This window comes from Pelodiscus sinensis, chromosome 8 (assembly GCF_049634645.1).
Source record: "Pelodiscus sinensis isolate JC-2024 chromosome 8, ASM4963464v1, whole genome shotgun sequence".
In the NCBI taxonomy this organism is placed as follows: domain Eukaryota; kingdom Metazoa; phylum Chordata; order Testudines; family Trionychidae; genus Pelodiscus; species Pelodiscus sinensis.
In genome coordinates, this window is record NC_134718.1 from 33,763,347 (window position 1) to 33,789,352 (window position 26,006).

A 26,006-nucleotide genomic window follows, 5' to 3' on the forward strand; every position below is an offset into this window, starting at 1 on the left:
GCTGTATCTGGATTGTGTACAAAAGTGGCAGGGTAAAATAGAATTTCTGTTTTGTACTTATGTGTACATTTGTTGTCTAATACTCAGCTGATAAGGGATTCACAAGACTTTCCCCCCATACCCCAAACTCCCATGATTGGTTAAGTTTTTCCTGTGTTCCTGTTTTATTTTTGGTAAAGAGCTGATTTTAACTGAATACTTGCTTATGCAGTCATCTCTCATGTAATATGCCAGCTGTTGGGTGCAAGGGTGTTACCCTCTGATAGAGAAGCTGATAAACTAAGGGCATTATAATAAAGAAAGTAGGCATTTCCTTGTTCTTCAAGAATGATGATCTCGAATAATAAAAATTGTTGAATAATTCAGTAGATTGCAGAGAAGTGCTTTAAAGGATCATGTTTTTAGTTTCATCAGCCAAGTTACCAACCGTGCTAAATATCTCTTGGCTTTAATGTACCTGGAAGGGCAATTATGAGGAAAGATCTAGAGACATTGAATTTGTGCGATTGTGAATAATTCAAATTACATGCCATACAGAATAGGCTTTGCAAAACGAAACATTTTGAGAGCCATTAGGTGAAGGATAGGAAGTAGGGAATCCATAGGGGATTTTTCTCTTGTGTAGTGGTCTACACAAAAAAAGAGCTAGAGAGGCAATTCCTTAGAGCAGGGATTCCCAAGCTGTGGGCCCTGACAATTTTAGGTGGTCCACCGGAATAACTATATTATCCAATCAGGCTCTTAATACTTTATGACTCATGTAATGTAAGTAAAAGCTATATAAATGTAATGTTTTGAGGTGGATATGTTGGACAGAGTACAGGAAAAAAAAAAGTATATTAAAAAAAAAACACCAAGCCACAGCATGTTTTAATTATCACAAGTACAGAGGTACATATCACTGCAAGATAACCTAGCAACATATAGCCCATTTACAACTGTAAAAAATGGCAAACAGTATTTCAGTCTGGCATGAATTTAACATAGGGCTGTCAAGTAATTAAAAAATTGGAATTAATTTTGAAGTTAAATGCATTTGTGTGATTAATTGCATTGTTAAACAATAATAGAATACTATTTATTTAAATATTTTGGGATATGTTCAAATATATTGATTTCAGTTACAACATAGAATAAAAAGTGTACAGTGCTCACTTTATTTTTAATATAAATATTTGCTCTGTAATAAACAAAAGAAATAGAATGTTTCAGTTCACCTATACAATATTTTAGTGCAATTTCTTTATCATGAAAGTTAAACTAACAAATGGAGAATTTATGTACCAAAAATAACTGCACTCAAAAATCAAACATGTTAGAGACTATTAGTCCATTGAGTCCCATTTCTTGTTCAGAGAATCATTCAGACAAATAAGAGATAATGCTTCCCACTTCTTGTTCATAATGTTACCTGACAGTGAGAATTGATGTTGGCATAGCACCATTGTAGCCAGCATCACAAGATATTTACATGCCAGATATGCGCTAAAGAATCATATACTCTTTCATGATTCAGCCACCATTCCAGAGTACATGCATTCATGCTGATGATGGGTTCTGCTCAATAACAATCCATAGCAGTACAGACTGAGGCATGTTCATTTTCATCGTCTGCGTCTGATGCCACCAGCAGAAGATTGATTTTCTTTTTTTGATGGTTTAGGTTCTGTAGTTTTCGCATGTCAGTGTTGCTTTTCTAAGGCTTCTGAAAACATACTCCACACCTTGTTCCTCTCAGATTTTGGAAGGCACTTCACATTCTTAAACCTTGGATCGAGTGCTGTAGCTATCTGTAGAAATCTCACATTGGAACTTTCTTTGCATTTTGTCAAATCTGCAGTGAAAATTATCTTAAAACGAACAATATGTACTGAGTCATTATCTGAGACTACTATAACATGAACTATATAGCAGACTGCAGGTAAAATAGTCAGAGACATACAGTTCTCCCCAAGAAGAGAAATTTAATTAACAGCCACAAATTTACTTAACACATCTTTCTTAACAATCATCAGAAGCATGTCCCCTGGAATGGTGGCTGAAGCATGAAGGTACAGACGAATGCTTAGTGTATCTGGATGTTAATTTGCCATGCCGGCTACAATAGTGCCATGCAAACTCCTGGTCTCACTTTTAGGTAACATTGTGAACAAGAAGTGGGCAGTATTATCTCCTACAAATGTAAACAAACTTGTCTGAGTAATTTGTTGAACAGGAAATAGGAATTCAAGGATTTGTAGGCTCAAGTTTCTTTGTTTTATTTTTTTAATGCAGTTATGTTACAAAAAATTTACATTTGTAAGTTGCACTTCCACAATAAAGAGATTGCACTACAGTACTATGTAAGGTGAATAGAAAAATACTGCTTCTCGTGTTTATCATTTTTACAGTGCAAGTACAGGCAGTCCCCGGGTTACGTACAAGATAGGGACTGTAGGTTTGTTCTTAAGTTGAATCTGTATGTAAGTCGGAACTGGCGTCCAGATTCAGCCGCTGCTGAAACTGACCGCCAGTTCTGACTTACATACAGATTCAACTTAAGAACCCCAAGCTTCCCCAAGTCAGCTGCTGCTGAAACTGATCAGCGGCTGATTCCAGGAAGCCTGGGGCAGAGCAACTCTGCCTCGGGCTTCCTGTAGTCAGCGCTGGTCAGTTTCAGCAGCGGCTGACTTGGGGACGCCTGGGGCAGAGCAGCTGGTGTGCTGCTGGGTTGCTCCAGTAGCGCCGCTCCTCGGCGCTACTGGACCAACCCAGCAGCACCCCAGCTGCTCTGCCCCAGGCGTCCTGATTCAGCCACTGCTGAAACTGACCAGCAGCAGCTGAATCAGGACCTGGGGCAGAGCAGCTGGGGTGCTGCCGGGTTGGTCCAGTAGTGCCCAGAGCGGCGCTGCAGGATCAATCGGCAGCGCCCCAGCTGCTCTGCCCCAGGGTCCAAAACAAAAGCCTGGTCTGCTGGGGGGGGGCACACTAGCTGCGCCCCCCCCCCCCCCCCAGCAGACCAGGGACACGGGGAGCAGAGCCGCAGCGGCAGCGGGGTGCCGTGCCTCTGAGGCTTTGCTCTGGCAAAGTCTCAGAGGCGCGGGACCCCGCCGCTGCTGCGGCTTCAGTCCCGGTGCCTGTGGTCTGCTGGGGATAGTCCCCAGCAGACCACAGGCACCGGGACTGAAGCCGCAGCATCGGCGGGTTCCGGCGCTTCTGAGGCTTTGCTCAGAAGCGCGGGAACCCGCCCGGTGCCCCTGGTCTGCTGGAGACGGTCTCCAGCAGACCAGGGGCACCGGAGCAGCTTACGAATGGGGCTTTCTCGCCCTGGAGCTCGCAGGTAGCAATCCGCCACCTCGACCTCCGGGGCGAGAAAGCCCCGTTCGTAAGTGCGGATCCGACATAAGTCGGATCCGCGTAAGTCGGGGACTGCCTGTATTTGTAATACAAAAAACAGTGAGCACTGTACTCTTTATTCTGTGTTGTAACTGATTGAAATTAATATATTTGAAAATGTGGAAAACATCAAAAAAACATTTCCATTGGTATTTTCTCTCTCTATATATAAAAATTTTTTTCCTGATGGATAGCAGAATGTTCCTGCAGGGTGATAGAATGACATCATCATGTCATCAGCGTTAACAGATGCATGCTATACAGCAGAGGTTCCTGAAGTGCATTCTGCAGTTGACTTGTTGGTGAGCTGCATGAGATCAGACGGCCGTCATGGTGCTAGGACTCCTTGTGTGCAATAGAGAAAACAGATGGTTGGAGAAATAATAATAATAAAAAAGTAGAAGTAGAAATTGTGATTAACAGTCATTGAAAAAGTACTGACCACTTACAATAGCACTAAAATACATAAAATATTTACCTTTTACTTTTTCTATCTAAGGCATTGCTCTAATTGATACAGTTATGAATTGGAGGATGGGTGGAGAGTGTCCATGAGATCTGTTTTAGTAAGGTTTGTCCTAAAGCCTGGATGTGAAAAGAAGCACATGTTCTATAAACTAAACCTGTTGTTCTGTAGGAATATTTCTGGGAGTGTTTTCCACATTGTACTAACATAAATGCATTTTATTTCAGTGAATAGGCATTCCACTGCATGTGCACACTTGTCTGGGGTATATGAAGAATAGATTGTGAATGTGCATTCACTTTAGTGAAACAAAAGATGGTACTCCAGATAGATTCATAGCCTCATTTTGAACGTTGTATGTATTTCACTGGGGGATTAGGATTTTTGTTTTTTTAAAAAAGAATGTGTGCACAATATGGAGATGATCTATGACATAAGTCATTCTGCACAAGGACAGTGTGTTGGGGTGGAGTTGAGGGGCTAGGGTATAGGTGGGGGTTCAGGGCTGGGGTAAGAGGGTTGTAGTTTGGAGTGAGGGCTCTGGCCGGAGGATATGGGCCCTGGAATGGGGCCATGGATAAGGAGGTTAGGGTATAGGCGGCCTTGCGGAAAGAGGACTATCTCCAGCTCTCTCTTATCTCTGCAGTTAGGTACCAGATGAGAGGTGCCTCTCTACAGCCAATGCAGCTCCAGCGGCACCTCTGGGGCCGCTCCAGGCTGGATGCCATGGTGTGCTCTTCTGGCCCCAGAATGGAGCTGCCATGGCTAGGAGGGAGGAGCTCCTCCTCTAGCCCCAGCATGGAGCTGCTGGGAGAGAGGCTCCCCTCCCAGCCAACATTAGCATGAAGCTGCCATGACTGTTCCGTTGCAGCTATGTGCTGGGGCTGGTGGACAGAGGCATTGGCACTCTGTGCAGCAGCCCGTAAACTCTGCGCGGGGCTTGTTAGGCAGCTGCACAGCTTAGAGGGATAGAGTGTCACCCTGTGACAAGGGAAGTTGTTGATTTTAGGATCTGTAATTTTAAATTTCTTGACTTCTACGAGATTAAATTTTCATCTATAACAGTGCACTCAAAACTTGTCCTTAGTGCTAATGTAATTTACTTTTAAAACGTATGGCTAGGGATGTCAAATTTCAATTAATTGGCTACATTTCACTGTTGCTACACTTCAAAGGTGAAAGCGCTGCAGGGAGCATGGGGCAAGTGTGGGACTCAGGCAGTGCCCTGCTGGCCCCGTGCTCCCTGTGGTATTTCAAAGCAGCAGCTTGTATGAAGCCCAGGGCCAGCTGGGGACTCCCAGCTGTCCCTGGGCTGCACGTGGCATTTCAAAGTGGCAGACCCTGGACTCCATGTGGAGCTTCCGCTTTGAAACGCCAGGGTGAACATAGCATTTCAAAGCAGGAGCACTGTGTGGAGCCTGGGTCTGGCCCCAAGCTGCACACGGTGCTGCCACTTTGAAGCACTCCTTCCTCTTTCCCCCACCCTTGCTACTTCTTTAGAGGCATCAAGACAGGGGGAAGCAACTAGTCGACTAGCGTTCACATGCCTACATATGACAGTAAATTAATCTTCACAAGTGTTATCTGTCCCCCAGTAATAGATGTTAATACAGTTAGTACATAGATTAAAGCAGGGGTTCCCAAACATTTTGACATGGGGACCAGTAAATCCATTCACAAACTTTTGGAAGACCGGTAATGTTCATTTGCATATTCATTAATCAAATGATGAATATTCAGATAAGTTGTTTCTGGTCCTCCCAAAGCCCCCAGTGCCAGCTTTAACAAAGCTTTTGATATGGTCACCCAGAATATTCTTGCCAGCAAGTTAAGGAATATGGATTGGATAAATGGACTGTAAGACAGACAGAAAGCTGGTTAGACCAGGGTTTCCCAAACTTTTTACTTTAGTTGGAACCCTTTTTTTTTTCAATACTGCTTTTTGCAGCCCAAAAATATAAACACATAAAAAACAAACTGAGAAAATACCAGACATATAACATGTCTGGTATTTTCTCATTAGGTAAGTTGTATTATTACTAGATGTATCAGTTTGTAGTTTCGAACTGCCTGGCTGGTAAATGTGCTCAGGCTGCATGAGTGTGTCTACCAGCCAGACAGTTCGCAACTACTCGAGGGGTGTGTGTGAGGGGACAATAGAATCCCCGGGCTGGACTAACTCATCCTTTGTGCTTTGTGGGGGGGACGGGAGAACGGGGGCAGCGCCCCAAGATCTACATATGGACGGGTCAGTCCCACTCCCCGCAGGCCTATTCATGCCTCCCCTCTGCTCCCCCTGCTGCGCCTCTGGCCAGCCCCACTTCCCCCAACCCCCTCCCGGGCAGCCAGTTCTCCCCCGCTTCTCCTCCCAATCTCCCTTGGCCAGTCCTCCTTCCAGCGGCTGCTTCTCCCACTCCCTCCACATCTTCCCCAGCCAGATCCTTGCCCCCAACCTCGCACCCCCCGGCAGCCCTGCTTCAACCGGCCCCCCAATCTTCCCAGCCTGCCCCGATTCCCCCATCCAGTGCTGCTTCCGGTGGCTAGCTCTCCCCTCCTCCTCACCCCAGAATCCCCTGGCACCTGCACTTTCCCCTGCACTTTCCCTGCACCCTCCTGGTCCCCCTTCCCTTACTGCCTCTGCCCCCTTTTTCCCTAATACCCACTCCCTCACCACTCTCTGCCCTATTCCCCTTCTGCCCCCTGTGCCCTCACACATGACTTGGTCCATTCTGGCCTTCTTCATACCCACCCCTTCTTTCAAGCCTTCTCCCAGCACTTCCTCCTCTAGTCCCCAATGCCCTTCCCCTCTCCTCTCCTCTCCCAGCAACACCCTGTCCCCCCTCCCACTGACACCTCCCCTCCTGCTCTTTTCTTCATTGTCTGCACTTGGCCCCCTGGCATTTGTCTCTCTCTCCTGCACCCTGTCCCTTGGTGCCTTCCCCTCCCAAGCCCCTTCTCCTTCCGCCCTTCGCCCCCGCCTCGTTGCCCAAGCCCGTTCCCTGCCTTCCACATTGCGGGGCTGGAGGCCGCGCTCAAGCCCCAGAGGCTGAACACGGAGCCAGCGTGGCCCTGCCACGTGCCTCCGAAGTGTTTTAAAATCCCAGGCCGTGACATCACGTCACACCCGGGCGTCGTCCCTGCCCACGTGCAACGCTGCACATGGGCAGCAGCAGGCAGTGAGGGGGAGCCGTGCACGGCGGGGACGCTCTGGGGGCAGGGTGGGAGGACGCGCGGGGGGGCTGGCGCGGGGGCCCGGGCCCACTCCAGGGAGAGCCGGGGGAGAGACCCAGCTCCATGCATTGGTGGAGCAGGGCCCCCCGGCTCTGTAACTCGCCAGCACTTCTGGGTTCAGGGGCGCAGGGCCCAAATCGGCCTAAGGCCGGCCCTGCTGGCAGCCACCAGGTATGCTGAGGCCCGGTATTTACCGGGCCGCGGCCCATAGTTTGGGAAACGCTGCATTAGAGCTTTTTTGATGGCTTTTCTTTCCAGTATATGGAAAGTTTCCATGACCCATATATTCTTGCTAGTTACCTTGACAGATTGCAACTGAAACCATTTTTGTTATGGTTGAATGCTCTCTCCAGAGGTGATTGTCAGCCTCATTGTATTTAATATGCTATAGCAAGATCCGATAGGGGATGAAGGGGGACTAGTGATGGAACTGTTGAAAAATCCCACACCCACTTTTCATACTCTTTTAACAGTGTAAATGTGTGATGAAAACCATAGCAGGTCACATTCTCCTACATACTAATGAGTCTACATTTCTGATACTAAAACTCAGAGGAACTTACTGCAAGTTAAATCCAAGATGATTGTTTAAGGCAAGTAACAAGCCAAGACTTTGATTTGCTGCCAAACTCTTTAGTTAGTTAGTTTGTCCTCCGACTTCCCCATATTTGTTTGTCACCTGTCATTTTCTCTGACAGCTATACTGTAAGTCATAGATTTTAAGGTCTAATGGACCACTATGATTATCTAGTCTGATTTATGGAAGAATGTAGGCCATACAATAAATCCAAAATGTCAGTCCAATAAGTTGTAGTTGAACTAAGATATCTTTTAGAAAGACTTCTCTTCTTGATGACAGATTCTGAGTGTTTCGTAATCACTACATTGCCTGTTAAAAATTCCAAAAGTTAATTATCCTTTGACTGTTAAAATATATATCTCTAGTTTTTCTAGACGGTTGCCATTATTGTCTGTAATGGGACAGGGCTTTGATCATTGTTGGAGATTTCTATGTGCTACCATAATAATATAAATAATAATAATGCATGAGGCAAAGAGACTGTCCCCAACTACCCCTCATTTATGGAAAGGCTATGATGCAATACAGATGTCTTAGTTGGTCTTGAAAGTTTAGCTACTTTGTGGAATAATGTTCTGGACTCAGATCTTCTGTATTTCAGAAAACATTTTAAGATTTCGAAATTTGGAGGGTTTTTCATAGGAATCCTCAATTATATTCTGCTTTTTCACTGAACTAATTTAAATCCATTCTGATTCCATAACTTGTTATTGAAATGTTCTTTGTTACTTACAGGAGGAATGAGTTAAAACTGTATATTCAAAGTATGTATCTTCAGGTTAATTGTATGCTTACTCAGAGCTCTTCTCCTAAACCAGTGTGTACTTAATCCAGAACTACCGTTTATAAACCAGAGAACAAACTGTACACTGTGTCTTTGTGACTCTCACTCAGCAGCAGTGAGATTTTGCACAACAAAAGGAACCTATGTTAACATTGCTAAGTAAATTTACAGTCCTTATCAATAACAGTAAAATATCAGCCATTATTGGCTCGACAAACCGTTGCGAAATCCACTCTCCAGACCTGCGCTGTGCATGCATGCATTGCTGGTGAACGGGGCAACTGGCTGAAATCTACTCGCCATGGGCAAGTAGATAAATGGATTTGTCAAGCCCTGGGTATTAGAATGAGAGAGTTAAAAAAAAAAATCCTAGAGTTTTTCTAATCCTTAATTCTCCTGCTCCCCCAATAAAAAGTGCTTATCAAAACTTGGTGTTAAAGGTCCTCTGCTGGCATAGTGGAATTCGACTGATTTGCATCAAAAGATGTTCTTAGGTTGTTTGGTTGCTATGTTTCATCATGTCACATACTCCTTTCTGACGGGCTTTTCCAGTCTTGAGAAAGCAGGCAGGCTATTGATATTTAAGATAGGGGTGTTTAAGATAGGGATGTTTATTCTTGTAAATGTGTAACCACTGAAGTTTTTAGCGGTTATACTTTTACATGCTGGGGAGGAGGCGGTGAGCACCAGCTCCTGCCTGCCTTCCACCCACCCCACACTGCTGCCTTTCACACAGGTGGCTCCATGGGAGCTGGTACATACAGCAAACCAGCTTTCCGGCCTCCCACATGTCCTGTCTTCCCACGCACCACACTGCTGCACCTGTATCAGGAAGCAGCGCATGGGGGCCAGGTGGGTCTGTGAGACCTGGTGCTCATGTGGAACCAGCTTTTAAGCCATCTCCCCACCAAGCAGCTGTACTGCCTTTCCCCTGGCACTACTGTCTCTGTGGGAGGCAGTGGGTGGGGAGGTGCAGACAGCTCCCCATGTGCACTGGCTTCCCTCTTCTGTCTCTGATACAGAGGCAGCAAAGGGGGGGTGTATGTATAATCATTAAGATTAACTGATGAGCCTACGCTTATCGGTTAATTGTGGAAACAAGTACAAACTAACATCCCTAATTTAAGATTTTTATGGTAAGAGCTGATATACCTTTATATATAATTTTATGTATTTATATTTTATAAAATGTTTATAGAAGTAAAAATAAATGAGATACACCAAATAAATAAAAGCACTCCTGAACAAGTGAACATCCTTTAAATGTTTTCCAAATCAGTAATGAAGTTTACACATTTATAAGACTGATTTTTGGCAGATGTACAAGAGGTCTGAAAAATATTTAATCAAAATATTTATTTTTGAAACCAGAATTGTACTTGATAAATATTTAGATGAAAGTATTTAGAGGATTGGGAGAAGGGATCAGCCACAGATTATGATTTTCAACTGTGTATATATTTCGCTGTCTTCCCCTAAAAATCAATACAGGGTGAACCTCTCTAATCTGGCACCCTTGGGACCTGACCAGTTCTAAATGAGAATTTTCTGGACAAGGGGTGGTCAATATTGTCTAGCAGCATTACCAACATTTCCACTGATTACTGGGCTGTTAGAGGACATTTAGGGGTTAAACAACAGCACAGAACACTGAAAGCTAGGACTGGTGGCTGTAAACAAACTTTTTGGACCACGGGATACTTGGCGAAACCCATGAAAAGTGGACATCTGGCTAACTAAAATCATTCCGGATGATGGATGTTTCTAGACCTGAGAGTTCTGGACTAGTGAGTTTCAACCTGTACTGGATGAAGATAATGTACAGGTTGCATCAGACCATGAATGCACCGGGACAAGAGAGTTCAGGAGGCTAACGTCAGGAGGGCAAGCAGCCTGCGCAGGGCTGGAGGCAGCGGGGCCAGAGCCCCACAGCAATGCTAGAACCAGGGTCATAGAACTCTAGCAGTATGTGGCAGCACTGAGCCAGGGAAACCTGCCCACCCACAGCAGCGCAGGGCTGGGGACTGGAGAAGCCTGGCAGCATGCAGCAGTGAGGGGCTAGGGAGCCTTAGCTGCCCATGCAGTGTGGGGCCAAAGAAGCCAGGCCTCCTGCAGCTAAGGATGTTAAGTATCAAGTAAATGACTAATTATGTACTTGATACAATTTGTGCAGGCAGCCTGGCTTCAACTATATTTGATCTGCAGAGCTGCAGCAAGAGCAGGCCTGGGACTTGGTGCGAGCCGGGACTGAGTAAGACCAGCTTAGTCCCGGCTCAGGAACTATCTCCACTGCATCTCTGCATTATAATTGTAGTAGGAGCTGAGCACACAGGCAGCCCAGATCTTACTTCATTTAAAAAGCAGAGCTGCAGTGGGAGTAGGTCTGGGACCCAGTGCAAGCCAAGACTGCTTCAGTCCTGGCTCACACCAGGTCCCATGCTTATGCCTAGGCTTCAGTCCCAGCTTGTGCCTAGGCTTATCGGGTAGTCGACTACTCTTTTACATCCATACCCTCAGGAGCATGGAGCTGGGGGCTGGAGAGCCTCAGGTGCCTGTGGCAGCATGGAGCCAAGAAAACAGCATGAGGCCAGTGCCGAAGCTGGAGAACCCCAGCTGCTCATGGCGGCCTGGAGTCGGGGAGGCAGTGGCAGCACGATGTGCAGCCTAGCTGGGGAGGGAATAGAGGGGGCCAGAGGCAGGAGGTGGCAGGGGACACCTCTACTGGTCCAGCAGATTCTCTCATTTGGGACTGGTGAAGTCCCAACCGTGATGGACCAGGGAGGTCCAACCTGTAATATGTTTCTTGACTTCTGTAAATCAGTTTGTAACTTAATATCTGACATTGGGTTAAATTTTTAACCCAATTGTTTTATTAATGTAGTCAGTATTTTAAAAAGAAAATATTGGATCCACCTTTTCTTTTGAAATTGAGGTTTACATTAAATATGTAAAGTTAACTAATGCTGTACTTATAAAGAGATTTCACAAATATATGGCTGTTTGAACTAAACAGAAAGAAGATAACACATTGACACACCTGGAAATAAGAACAAAGTCCTGGTTAAGTGCATATCTGGATGGTTTTCTTTGGAAGTTAATCATTATTTGGATTTCTTTGCCACCTCCTCTTGTAGAATCCATGTTACTAGCATCTGTTTAAACAGATGTTAGTGTGCTGGGCCCCATTTCTGTATCTGAGTTTCCCATGTGGAAACTGATTAACTTGGAGTACCTCATTGATGAACAGATATGCTGACAAAAACCAGATGAATGGGCTTTGTTGCGGGTTCGTGGGGGTCAGATCCTTGCAGTAATTCTTGCTTGCATGGATAGCACAACAATGGCAGTTAACTTTGAAGGGAGGAATTTTCTTAGGTAATTTTGGTAAGGGCCTTGATTTTACATTTCCCTGGGATGCTGAATGAAAATCATGTGGGCATGCTCCTTGCAATTGGTGAAGTATAGTTGCAAAGAGGAGGATAGATGGAGACCTTTCCCATCTAAATGATCTTTTTGCATTAAAGTTTATAAGTTTGGCTTGTCATATGCCTAGCTAATATATTTGACAGAATTGAGCTAGTACTGTTAGTTGCAACAGCTGGGTTGAAACAGTTTAGTTCAGAGGAAAATACATTTGGGGAAAGGAGTCTCCTTGTTAACAGCATCTAAATGGGAAGAAAACACGTTCAAATAAGAATTCAGGTTGTTTTAATTAATTGTGTTGAGTATGGAGAAGGAGTTGGTTATACAGAGGAATATAGCCACAACTATGCAACTGTTATTGTTTGGCAGCAGCTAATGATTGAGAAAGGTTAGGTAATGGGTATAATGGAACATTCCTATTGGATCCTGAGTTTCAACTGATGATCAGAAAAGGAACTGATGTATTTGAGACGTCAGACTTTTTTTCCTTGAACATTCAAATAGATAATTTCTATTGAATTCAGAAAAGATGTTTTTGAATAGAATTGAGAACCATAGTCATGATTAACTGTTTTTAGCTATTGGAAACAAAATTCCTAATGAAGTTTATATATTGCTTTCAATTAGACATTCTTTTAACACATTTTTTAAAAATATAGGAATTGCAGCTAAATCCATTTTTAATATGGATAACCCCCGTAGTATTTATATTAGTGTAGAGGGAGATTGAGAAATGTATTGGTAACTGTAACACTCTGGTACACTACAATGATAAAATATCCATTCTCCAGGCCTGGTGTTTCTCTTCTTTTCTTTTGAATTGTAGGGATACTGTGTACATCAAGGCTGTGTCTACACTGGCGCAATCTTGTGCCAAAGCGGCCGCTCTTGAACAAAAACTTGCTGCCTGTCTACGCTGGCCGTGTGTTCTTGCGCAAGAACACTGACGTTCTACTGTATGAAATCAGGGCTTCTTGCTCAAGAACTATGGTGCTCCTGCTCAGGAATAAGCCCTTTTGCACAACTGTTCTTGCGCAAGAGGCCAGTGTAGACAGGCAACATGAATTTCTTGTGCAAGAAAGCCCTATGGTTAAAATGGCCATCAGGGCTTTCTTGCGCAAGAGATCGTCTACACCGGCATGGATGCTCTTGCGCAAAAGCACATGCCAGTGTAGACGCTCTCTTCTGGAAGAGTTTTTGCGCAAGATCATGCCAGTGTAGACATAGCCCAAAACTCTAACTCAGGAGTCTACAGCCTATGGCACGCATGCCATAAATAGCATGCAAGCCAATTTTGAGTGGTATACTCAGCAGGAGCTCAGCAGTGGCTGGAGCCTAGGGTTACCAGGTGTTCAGTTTTGAACCGGACAGTCCAGTATTTGAGCTTTCTGTTTGGAAAACAAATTGAGAAAATATAAATGTCCGGTATCTTCTAAATAAGATATAATGTAGATTGTGATGTAATGTCAAGTGTGTTAGGTATTTTTGTTGAAACCATCTGGTAACCGTACTGGAGCTTGCGTTGCCATGCCGCTGCAGGCTGGAGAACCAGCTACGGCTTCCTGCTGGAAGGGCAAGCATCGCAGGGGAAACATGGGCATATAGAGGTCAAGGTGGGCAGAATGACCCTGCACTGGACTCCATGTCCTGGGGCTGCTCCTGCCCAGCCTGGGCATGCAGCTCCCAGGGTCTAAGTGGTTAGCACTCTTCGCCCCCCCCCCCCCCTCACTACAGGCTCTGCTGCCTGCTTTGCAGATCAGGGGTGGAGCAGCTGGTCACAAGCTGCTGCTGCTTCTCTGGGGTGCTGGGGCCTGGGCTGTGTTGCATTTCTCCCTGCGAGATGTGCGTTGGGAGCAGGGAGCCCCTTCCCCAGCACCCTGCTGGGCTGGAACTAGCCCTGAGCAGCCCTGGGCTCTGGCCATCATAGAGCAGCAGCCTGCAGGTGAGGGGTAGGCCCTGGGAAAGGGCTGGGCCAGGCAGGGTAGTGACTCTGTTGCCCCCCCAACCTGTCCTTGCCCCAGCGCTGCTCCTGGGGGGCTGCAAGTCCCAGCACTGCTGCCCTGCAGGTGTGCACGCTGGGGGCATAGAGATGTGGGCGTATGGGGGGGGGGGTGAAGTAGGATGGGAGGGGACAGGGGTTGCACTGAGGGGGATGGGGTGCTACAGGGGATCAGGCTGGGGTGGATCATGGGGCTGAGGGGAGTGAGGTTGGAGCAGAGGGAAGATGTGAGGCGGGGGGGATACAATTTTACTTTGCGGAAGCTGTGCTTTCCTTTGCTTCTCACTTCTTTGCCTCCCTCCTCACAGTTAGTGTGGCAAACTGGTGGTGTGTTGTCTCTTTAAAGGAGCCAATGGATCGTATTCCAGTGTATGTTACAGGAGTGGGCTGGTTATATCAGAGCACAAATGTCTGGGGAAGTTCAAGAATGGGGTGTGTTTGGGTCAAGGCTGGTGGAATCCAGTGTGAAGCTGATGTGGTGGTGTCAGGCTGCTGGTTCAGGGCTGCAGCTAGGGTTGCCAGATGGTTGAAACAAAAATACCGAACACTCCCCCCACCCCCAAAAAGGGAAAAAATTTTGTTGAAAGGGGGGGGGGGGGGGAAAGGGGAGGTGGACCACAATTGTTGAGCTTAAAAAAAGTCTCCAATGATTTAAACCAAAAAAAAAAAAATTAAAATAAAAGAGCATGTCCCTTTTAAATGCAGGGATAGGAACAGGGGAGCGGTTGAGCACTAAGACCCGGGGGAAACTTCCCCTAGGTCTTTTGGCTGGCAGCCATTTTGTGCCTGTAGCCTTGCGAACCAGGTAAGCATGGGGACTGGGCTTGGGGGGGCCAGAGGGAGGCTCGGCACTGAATATTTGTAGGGTTGCCAGGTGCCCGACATTTTCACTTCCTGGCTGGAGAAAAATTCAGAAAATACCGGACATCTCAGGTGTCCAGTATTCTCTGGTTGTTTTTGTTTTTTACCAGGCAGGAGCCGAAAATACTGGACTGTCTTGGTGAATACTGGACACCTGGCAACCCTAGCTGCAGCTCTACATAGATATTCAGGGTAGGCAGGTTGTGAGCAGCACAGATTGGAAGCAAAGCATTGTGAGGCACCAGGGTTACAGTGTGACACAACCCATCACTGGTCTGAATTGCACTCCAGACTGTGACAATCACTGCTTTTTCTTCCAAAGAACACATCTTACCATTGTTGTGAAACAGCAGCAGCTCTCCTTAATTTTTCAGTTGTCTATTTTGGAGTCTTACTGATAAAACAATAAAATGAACAAAATTAGTAGCAAGAACGCAAGATCCTGTCAAGGGGTGCAGCCCCTCAGTCGGGATCTCCCTCAGTCTGGCCTTGCAGCTCAGTCTTTACACAGTTCCCCACTTGGGGTCACTACGGCCTTGCAGCACAGTCTCTATAGGCGCCCCTCCTGTGGTATATACGGCCCTGTGGCACAGTCTTTACAGTCTCCACTTGGAGTAAATGCGGCCTTATGGCACAGCCTTTATAGGCTCCCCTCCTGGGGAATATACAGCCTTGCAGCCTAGTCCTCAGGCTTTGGGCCTTCCTCTGCTTCCAAGTGCTGCAGAAGGGGAGGATAGGGGGATCCAGGCCCTCCCACTCCACCGGGTCCCAACCCAGGGCCCTGTCGACAGTAGAAGGATCAGCTGCTTGCTCATCAAGGAGACTTCTCCCCTCAATCAGCCGAGCATTCCGGGGACTATCATTCCCTGCCCTGGGCTGCTTCCTACATTACTCCGGACAGCTCTGCTGTCATACCTCTTCCATCTCTGGGGTCGGGGCTGTGGCTGCAGCTGCAGCTGCGGTAGTTGCTACTGCAGTTGTAGTGGCTGCTGCGTTGGCTCAGGCTGCGTGGACTCCTCTGACTCAGGAGCTGGCTTTGCAAGTTCTGACCCGTTGGCCGTCAGCCCCAAGTGAGCTGGCTCAAGGCCTTTTATAGTGTGGCTCCTCAGGGAGCATGCCCGGCAAGGCCATGGGTGAGGGGTGCTCTTGGCCAGCTGGGCTATGCACACAGGTTGATTTACAGTGCGGGGCCGGGACGCCCCATCACAGATCCTAAGATGAATCATTTGTGAATTAGAGAATGAATGACTCAGAGAATGTCAGTGGGTATGTATGTGTACTGGAGGTCATGTATAGGATCCACTGGGAGGTACTGTTGTCTTGTTTCATGGATCATGTTGTGGATGGGTGCACAGTTATTGTACTGTAGAATATATAACTTTTAAAAACCAAAAATGATCAAAAGGCCCTCATTTGGAAAGGACGTTGTGTAAAGAGGAGACAAATATAATGAGTCTCTTTGAAGCAAAACGCTGAGGTCATTTGGCATTTTGGTGGAATAACGACTGATGAACAAGGCGTAATGGCAATAACAGTATTTCTTCAAAATGTTTTAACGCTTTGCCATTGGGGGTCATGGCACTCAGATTAATTAAGGAGACAGAGTTTAATGCACTAACCTTTAGCCAAGTAGGGTGCTGATGTGGTGTTACAAGCTGGAGGTACGGGTTCTACTCTTCCTAATTAACGGGACTAAGGCTTTTTAGGGAAGCAGTGTTTTTCTTCACAAGCTGCTGCCAGGGAACTTTGACAGGGGTTTCAGAATCTGTTCTGGAGCAGAGAAGACTCTTCTAATTTGCTATTAGTAGTAGTACATCACCCAATGTAAACAGAGCTGATGCAGTTTTAATGATAAATGATCCTTGTGTAGATTGCCACTTCTGAGCTAAGAACAGAAGCACACACTGGGGGACCTAATTGTGATGGAAACATAAGATAATCAGTAGTGGGCCCAGCACTTTCACATGAAGATAAATTCACGGAGCTGTGGGGGGACCTTACCCTGGCATTTGCATGGGTAAACAACCATATGAGAGAACAAGAAAAGGTTCAAAAGTGTGTTGCTACCACCCTAGAGAAACTGGCAACCCAGACTGCTTTATAGATTTGTTGGTGACCCGTTCAGGGTTAGGCAATAGACAGTTAGTGCAGTAGTAATGGAGATTTCAAGGCAGCTAATGCTGTGCTGGCCTACATTCAAATAATGGTGGATGGGCTTCCCAAACTAGATCATTGATAGGATAGACATATCATTTCATATATTAACTGGGGATGTAAAAATGTAAACGTGTACATGGTTAACCGTTGAGCCTGATGTATTGGTTAATATGTATAGTTAAATGCAAGCCCCTCCCCCCCCACTCCTGCCTCTATCAATGGCAATGGGGGGGCAGGTGGAAGCAGGTGTGCATGGGGAGCCACCTACCCTGAAAATGTGTAACCACTGACATTTTCAGAAGTTACATGTTTACCTGAATAAATACATTTTAACATCCCCAATTGATGCCAATTTCAGTTCCAAATGGAAAACTTACCTGTCAGGCCTTGAAAATCTGCTACTACTTGTTAGTAAACTTGTAGAAATAGTTCATACTTTGAAAACTATACAACTATAAATTTAGGATTGATTTGTATAAGTTTGTTGTGTTTTATTGGTTTACTCTAGAGTATTTTACTGTTGCAATAACTTACTGAAATAATTAAACCTGTAGTGAAATGTTAGTTTCTGGTTTGCCAAATAACTCCACATTCATTATTTTCCCATATATTAGTAATTTGTTGTTAATGATCTAGTTGAGGATGTTTCATCACTACAAAAGTCTGTGTTCTTAAAAAGGACAGTTGGGTCAGATTGGTAATTGACATAATAGAGCACAAGAGGGCAGTGTTGACCTCTTAAAATCTGATATGACCCAGTAAAACAAATGCATCAAAGATGTTTTAGTATATCTTTTACATGTCTCATAGCTATATAAGAACATCAGTTGTCCTGCATAAGTGCAGATTCAGATTTTCCTTTGTTTTTTGCAGGTTTACCACATCCATTCTGACAGTTATGAGACACAAAACCAGCACTATGGAAGAAGCTTAACAAAAGAAACAATAAAAGATGGTAAGTGAATTAGTGTGTGTGGAAGGATGTGCACATGCATACAGTATTAAGTGAAAAGTAATTTCAGACTGTAAATTTATTTTATTTTTGTAGGCCCTTGTGCAATGGATAATCTGCTAGATCTGCAGTAGCCTCAAGTGGCATTTGAATTAGTCAGTGACAGTCTAAGTAAACCTGAGTCATTATGGTAAATGTCCCAGAATATTTGTGAATTTCTTGTGAATAGGGAAGTAGTTTAACTACAAGTAAATACAAGTAAATTGCTCTGTGCAGATATGATTTAGTAAAATAAATTCACAAGAGTATTAAATATGCAGCATCAGATAAAAAAATTACCCTTGTAAGATCATAGAACATGGATTATGTACTTTTATAAGGCTGCTGTAAATGTATATTTACTTCAGTTTTCCTGAGTTAAAGCCCACCCTTACCTTTTAACCAGTATTCCCTCTAAGCCAGGCCTGGGCAAAATCTGGCCCGCCAACATACATGTCTCATAGCTATATAAGAACATCAGTTGTCCTGCATAAGCCTGCAGAGGCAGCGGGGAGCCCCAGGCAGGCTCCCCTGCTTGCCCCGCAGCCCTGCGCGCCATGCAGAAATGTGGCTGCAGGTCTCTGTTTCTGTTTTTAAACTGGAAGGGACGGGGAAAGTTTCAGGAGCCGCCCTGCCCCCAGCACAATCCCATTGGCCAGTTTCTGGCCAGATGGGAGCTGCTTGTTGGAATAACAGGCAGCCAAGAAGAACTATGCCCCCTCTCCTCAACTCAGTTATTCAGTGAAGCATGTGGCCATGCAAGCAGGCAGGCTGTCTGTCTGGGAAACGTTTTAAGTTCTGCAAGCCTTAGCTCTGCAGCCAGGCAGGCTAGTTTGGCAGCTGGCAGGTAAGTCTCTTGGCCACAGTCTGCTTTTGGCACCCCAGCCCTTTCTTCCCCGCTCCCCCCTCAACATACTCAAACCCTCTGTCCCCCTCTTACACCCATACCCCCTTCCAGATCTGGGACCCCAATCTCCTGCCCCAGATCACAATACCCTCCTACCATAGGTCACATTCCAAAACCCTGCACTCCAGTCACATGCCCTAGGTCAGAACTGGCTCCTTCACCCAATCTCCCTCCTGCACCCTAATCCCTTACCCCAAGCTCCCTTCTGTACTCTACCTCCATCCCAGACCCCACATCTTTTCCATTAATATCATGGAACAGTGCGGTCCTCGACCACTTTCCAAAATCTTGGAGTGGTCCCCTATCAAAAATTATTGCCCACCCCTACTCTAAGCTGAGCAGCGGCATAGCTTCACAGGTGATTAATCAGCCTTGCCCAGTCAGTCAACTCCATGCATGAGTCCTGAGCCTCTGACTGGGTGGGGCTGATTAATCACCTGTGAAGCTGTTCAGCCTTTCAGCTTGGGGGGGGGGGGGGGACTGCTTCTAACCATGCAACTTTAGCAGCAATGAGCCTTTAGCAGCCTCCTAAATAACGGTAACAAAAAGGTTGGGGCTGTGGCCTTGGTATATTTCAAAATAAAATATTTCTCTCTAAAACCAGTCTGTTCAAAGCTAGACATTTAATTGACATCTGTACATTTAACAAAAGTGCCTACACTAATTTGCCATCTTTGTTGACAGTTACGAAACTAAGGAACTGCTTGAGCATGGAGACCAAACTTCCTGCTCTTTCTGGGACATTGTTTTTTCCACAAAAAGATTGATGTGCATTGGTAGTATAACATGGTTGAAAATTTATTTGGCTGGTCTTGTTGTACTTGTTCTGTGAAGAAATGTGTCAGTTTTGAGTACTTTCAGTTTTATACTTATAATGAGTGCTGGATATATTGCCAAAAAACTCTATATGGTAATTAATTTAATATGAATTTCAATATAGTTCTAATTTGAATTTTAAGTGTGTCTAGAAAGAAATACGCTGGATATATCTTGATTTTTGAACACCTGAAATTGGTGAGAACAAATTAGTGTGTGCCATGTAGCTTATCACAGTAATAGAAAATAATTTTTAATATTGATTTTAAAATTATTAAACTATACCTTATTACTTATCCTGAAAGTTTGTTTCCTTTTTCAGGAATGTCCAGGTTTTTTCACAATGGGTATTGCTTGAGAAAAGATGCTGTTGCTGCCAGTATTCAAAAGATTGAAAAAATCTTGCAGTGGTTCGAGAGCCAGGAACAACTTAACTTCTATGCAAGTTCATTACTGTTTGTTTATGAAGGTTCATGTCATCTGGCAGCCACAAGGTTGAGTGACAGCACTTTAGCAGAAAAGAGAGTGGTGTCCAAAGGACTGTTACAAGATGGAGATTTACTGGAGTATAATAATAATATTCATGTAATAAATTCTACAGAAAATGGAAAAATAGAGGCCTCTGTAGGTAAAAGCTTGCCCAAAATTTATGCATTTCATAAAAAGGTGTATTCAAAGAGGCACCACAGTCAGATCTCACTAAAAGCTGAAAACCTGAAACAAGAGAATGAATGGAAAAACAGCACTCGCATCTCTCAAGAACATCTAAATGGAAATGTTATACCCCAACTGGAAAAAGTTTTCTGCCATATGCCCACAGAGACAAAGGAAAATGCAGATGTAGAAGTCAGAATGATAGATTTTGCTCATGTGTTTCCTAGTAACACAAAGGACAAGGGCTACATATATGGTTTGAAGAATTTAATTACTGTACTTCAGAATATTTTGGATAACTAAATTCTTTGTTATAGGTTTCAGTAGGGGCCAATGATAATGAAAAGCAACAACATAAAGAATTTCTGCACTTGTAACGTGTATAACTGGGTTTGTATTGTTGTACTATATTTTATTTGTCTTTGTACTTTTGGTAGAAGGATTTAACTTTTTATACTCTTACTCAGGAAAATTAATTGGTAGTTGATTAGTGAAGTATGAAAGGATATAATTCTTAGGACATTTAAGCAGAAGTGATAGTGGATAAATGATTTAATGTAATGAAACATGCTTTACCCAAATCAAAGGAAAAGTGCTATCTCATAATCAATGGTTGAGGTAGCTCCCCCTAACTTCTTTAGGTTAGATGATGTCTGCCCACCAAGCCTTGACACTGAGCCATATCTAAATTAACAGGTTGTTAGAAGATAGGCAGAAAACTAGAAGCACAGGCTGATATCCTCAGTATTGCCCTTGTGTGATTATTGCATTTTTAAAACTGGAGTAACCCTACTTTGAGAGAAATCCTATTTACATGCTGAATTTTAATTTAGCAACCAGCATATCAAATGGTGCTTTTTAATGAAATGGCATGATATTGCTACATTGTTAAAACTAGTAGGAGATTCCTCTTTCTCTGTGTAGCCTCTCTCAGGCTACAGTGTACTTAATGTGTAAGTACTATCGAAGTGCTGGACTAAAGAATCATAAATGAAAATTACTTTAATTGTATAATTGCCTGGGAAGTCTTCATTAATGTTTTAAAAGGAAAAAGAAAAATTTAGAAATTCCATCTTGTGTTTGATGTAAAATTCCTAAGCCTGATCAGGTTGTCTTCAGAAACATATTTTTAAGAAAGATATTCCATGGATAAAACGGTCATTATGACTCAGTGGATGTCTAGAGAATTTCCATTAGACACCTTCCTTCTAAAATGATATTATAGCAAAAACAGGCAAAACAAAACATGACATTTTAAAAAGAAAAAAATGGTTACATATTGTGGTTTCCTTTGTCTGTTGGGTTACACAATCAGCAGTAAGAGATATTGTGAGGAAGAGGTGTTTTGAATGTTGTGGTTGGTGCCATGAAAGGTGCTTTATGCTGAATTAAAACCCCATAATAAAATGGCTAGAACTCTGCTCTTGGAATTACAATATTTATTAAATCTGAATATGGATTTAAAGTGACCTTGCTTCTCAATATAGTGTTATGCACTGTGCACTCATTTGTTCAATACCTTTGCAAATTTTGTTAGAAACAGGTTTTGTACATTGGAAACAGATAGTTGCCTTTTTGATCTAACTCATTTTTATATTAGGCTGTCTTAACATTTAGATTTTGAGATACTTATTTAATTAGAAGCAAACTAAAAGTATAACACAATAGGTTGTAAACGAAATTGTTTGATTTTTTTTAAAAAGTTCGTATTTGATAATATTTGAGTGTTAAAACAAGCAACTTGCAAGGCAAGATATATTCAAAGCATGGTAAAATAATTGTTCAAAAGTAGGAAGATAGTCATTTTAATGGAAATGTTACGCAAAGTATAGTGAAGGCTAAAGGAAAATAACAGATATTTTATGTTTTGGTGGCATTTTATTTACAAGGTTAAATTTAGACTCTCTGATGCTCACCAGAAGTTAGGAGTACTGATTTTAGTCATATTCCTGGTAAAGATTCCTTTTGTTGCAGTTGTGCTCTTTTCTGTGCGTTACAGTTTTGTTCTACCCTGCAAGTAGTTAACACTATTCTAGCCTCTTTTTGGTAATTAGACTGCCATTACCAAGCTAAAGTAATTTCTCCAATTATATTAAAAAAGCTTTATAAAAAAAGCAGTAGAGATCCTCTTCATAGCTTTGAGTTTTTACCTGTAATTCATCTCTGTTGCATATTACTCCATTTATGCGAGGGAAATCAGGTTTTTTATTCCAATGAGCCTGTTGCTGCAAAAATGATCTGTCTTCTCTGTCAGAAATGTGAGTACACTGTTGTCTATACAGTAGTATATGTGTAAGTGTTGGAATGCCCTTTTAGTGTTGATTATGGCTGTGTTGATTATGGCAGGCCGTGAATCTGGAATATTCTTAACATGTCTGATTATTTTGAATAAAATTGAAATATATCCTTTTTTAACAGAAATTACAAATATATTTTCTATTAATTAAACAAGAATGCAACAAAGAAGATATAACTAGTATTTTTAATCTGAAATTAGGTATAGCTGAATGCTTGTTGTGGAAGTGCTTCAGCATAGTATCAACTGAGAGTTTGAGCCTAAAAAATTACTACAGACATTCAGACTATTTTTGCACATTTTAGGTTAATATATAAATGTCTTGTGCAGTTCAAATAAACATTTACAGTTTTAGCTGGAAATGCAGTTGGGTTGCTGAAACCAGTACCTTGCATCTTTCATTGGCAAACTGATTACAAAAATCAACAGTAAACAAAAGGAAGACACATTGACCAGTATGTGTGTTTTTAATATTGATTTTTTTGGGGCCTAATTTTTCACATGATCTGTGTCTCCTCTTTATGATCCTCATATTATACATGTATGAAATGTACAATATATAGAGAACAGTTACTTAGTAGTTGTCACTTAAAAATTAGTGAAACTTAATGGGTATTTCTCCTAAATAAAAACAAATAACATCTGATTGGAGTGTTACCTGATCAGTATTATCTATTGATTGAATTTGACTAAATGAGTGTTTTGATTTAAGCAATAAGCATAAAAGACATGTGAACTAACAAAATAGTCAGTTGTCAAAAGGGAAAATTCATTAAAATTTTGCTTTAAATGTACTTTTTGTGAATATAGTCTAAAGACTTTATGCTATGTAATTATAGGAATTGTGTACAGGTTTACCTAATAGGAATTTCAATTGTATACATTTTTATAACAAAGCATTTACATTCTTGATATTTTTGAATATTTGTGGAATTCATTGCATAGATTGAAATGAAGTTGGAAATTATTATGCCATTATGAAATGTTGAATAATTTATTCAACTAGTTTTACAAGTTAAATATAAAATTTTCTGTATGAACGGTGTTTAGCGTGGAGCTTATAATATTCTTAAACAGTTAATTATTTTTCTCAAGTGTGCAGTTGGACTGTATTTTTGCTTCTTCGTAACACTACATTTTCATGTGGGGGTTTAGAGATTGTCAAATAGGAAAATTACATGTTTTGGATTAACAGAGTAATGAAGTTATTGGCATAAGTCAATAGACTGGTTTCCAAAGTGATGTCAACATGTATTGTATGTCTAGGGTGCCAATCATGTAACAAAAGGAAGACGCATTATGTGTATGGATAACTCCTGTTGACTTAGGTGGGAGCTCTGGATATGAAAGTATTCAAGACCAGGCCCTTAGTCCATGACCAAAAAAAACCCCCCCAAACCAAAACAAAACCCCCAAAAAACCCTATTTAAGATTGAGAGCATTTGTTACTTGCAGCCTAAAAACTTTTGAACACCATTGGACCTATTTTATCTTCTGTTTTAACTGGAAGTAATATAAAACCTTAAAGTCTAAGAAGAAGAAGAAAGGATAAAACCACTAACATGTTTGGTAGGAGCTAACAAATTTAACTAGATTTGTTGTGGGCTTTTTAAGGACTTGGACTAGTTTAATAGTCTTCTATATAAACATGTCTACATCTGCTATTCAAAACTATTATTTGCTTATTTAATTGTTTAAATTTTTTTTTTTTTTTTTTTTTTTTTTTTTTTTTTTTTTTTTGCAATAATCTTCCTGGCTGAGTGCCTTCAGCTCCTCCTTTTATACCTTTGGTGACCTCACATATGTAGCATTTAATTAAGCACCATAATTAAACACTTTAAAAAGGATTTTGATGTCCTAAAATATAAAAGTCCCATATCCATATACCTAAGGTACACATATTGGTAAGCATTACCCAGATATTTTAAATAATATGGACATGAAATTGTGTTAACATTTTGTCACCTTCAAAAAAGTAATGGAATTATGATTTTGAAATATAATCTGGTTCAAAACTAGTTATTTTAGGGTTTATTAAACTAGCTGTGTCTGTGTTTGAGAGAACCTTTCAAAGCATGATGCATGAAAACAAAACTGTTGTTTTAATGTAATCAGAATTCAGTATTGGCCCCGGGGGTGGCTAAAATAGCTGGGTGTGGCTGAAAAAAGTAAAAGATTGTCATATGCAATGAATGGAACATCTGCTCTAACCTGCAATGCAAGTAGCTATTACAGATTGTCCAAAGACTATAATCTTTCATGTGTCTCATTGCTATAGTACTTGCTCATGCTGTCCATTGAATTACAACATATTGTAATTAAAGGTTACTGTGAATTTGATTCAATTACATATCCACAGGCTAAATACTGCACATTTGCCATTGTACATAAATTGTTAAAGTACCAGCGAACATTACAACTTACAAATGGCAAATGTTTCTAATAATTGACACAGTAACATTTAAAAAAATCAATTATAGGAAAAGTGAATTTCAGGCAATATTTTGCCACAATTTTATTTCATAAAGATGGGCCCTACGGTTAACTCTTGTTGGAAATCATTTTGATGATGTAAAATCCAACAGAAATAAGGGGGTTATGTAGAAGAAGGTAACCAGGAACAATTGTACTTTAAGAACACCTTATTTTAAGTTGTATAAACATTGAGACTTGATACAAATCTGTTCGATGAGGTAAATAAATCTGCTATGGAATAAGGTTTTCCATGTGTGATGTATATTACACCTGCCTATAAATGAAACTAGAGTGAACAAAGGCGCACTTTATTACTCTGGGATCTGTACTGGAAGATATATGAAAGCATGTGAAATTATACCTAAAGCTGTGTTATTAACTGGTGACTTTAAAAACTACAGTGCTAAATTCATTGTACTTGATGAATGAATGTACCTAGTCTGATCTCAGTTTCTTTGGTTCAAATGTCTAAATTATGTCACTCTACCTTCCTTAATTTGTATATGTTTGAATGTGGTTCATACTTCGTTTTTTGCCATTATTGGACTGCAGGGGGTATTGTGGATGTATAACGTGTCCATTATTTTATAGAAAATATCATATGCTATATACCAATTTTATAAATTTAATTATGAGTGATATTTAGGAAATTGTAATAAGCTGTATATTTCGCAAACTATTAAAATTTTCAGCAATCAACATTGTGTGTGTAATGGTTTCTTTTATTAATATGGTCTACTGTCAACAAACAAAAATCTGTATATCTATATTCTTTTTGCCACTGCTTACACTAATTTATTGTCCAGTTCATTCTCATTCTTTTCAGCATTACATACCAGATAGTATCAACAAGAATGATACTGAGATATTTCTTTGGATTTAGCACCATTGATGAGAGAGAATTTTTTCTCTTGTATGTGGCACCCATGCCTGGAAAAGTCTGCCTTCCAGGACTAGGAAGTCAGCTCTGCTGAAACTGGGATTTTTCCCA

At 42.2% G+C, this 26,006-nt stretch overlaps 1 protein-coding gene and 1 long non-coding RNA gene across 3 annotated transcripts in view; one reads left to right on the forward strand and one right to left on the reverse strand.

Moving 5' to 3' along the window:
- IPMK (inositol polyphosphate multikinase) overlaps positions 1 to 25,714 on the forward strand; it is a 96,553-nt gene extending 70,839 nt beyond the window's left edge. For both annotated transcript variants that reach the window (XM_075935027.1, XM_006131978.4), the window contains exons 5-6: positions 17,750 to 17,831; positions 19,913 to 25,714. In XM_075935027.1, coding sequence (XP_075791142.1) covers positions 17,750 to 17,831; positions 19,913 to 20,547 — 717 coding nt within the window. In that variant the 3' untranslated portion in view covers positions 20,548 to 25,714. The remainder of the gene's footprint in view (positions 1 to 17,749; positions 17,832 to 19,912) is intronic.
- Positions 3,596 to 15,769, reverse strand: LOC142830402 (uncharacterized). Its single transcript, XR_012905611.1, has 3 exons — positions 15,635 to 15,769; positions 15,054 to 15,113; positions 3,596 to 3,720 (listed from the first exon to the last, which is right to left on the reverse strand). It is a non-coding gene; the product is annotated as an uncharacterized LOC142830402 (long non-coding RNA).
- Positions 25,715 to 26,006: the final 292 nt, after the last annotated feature.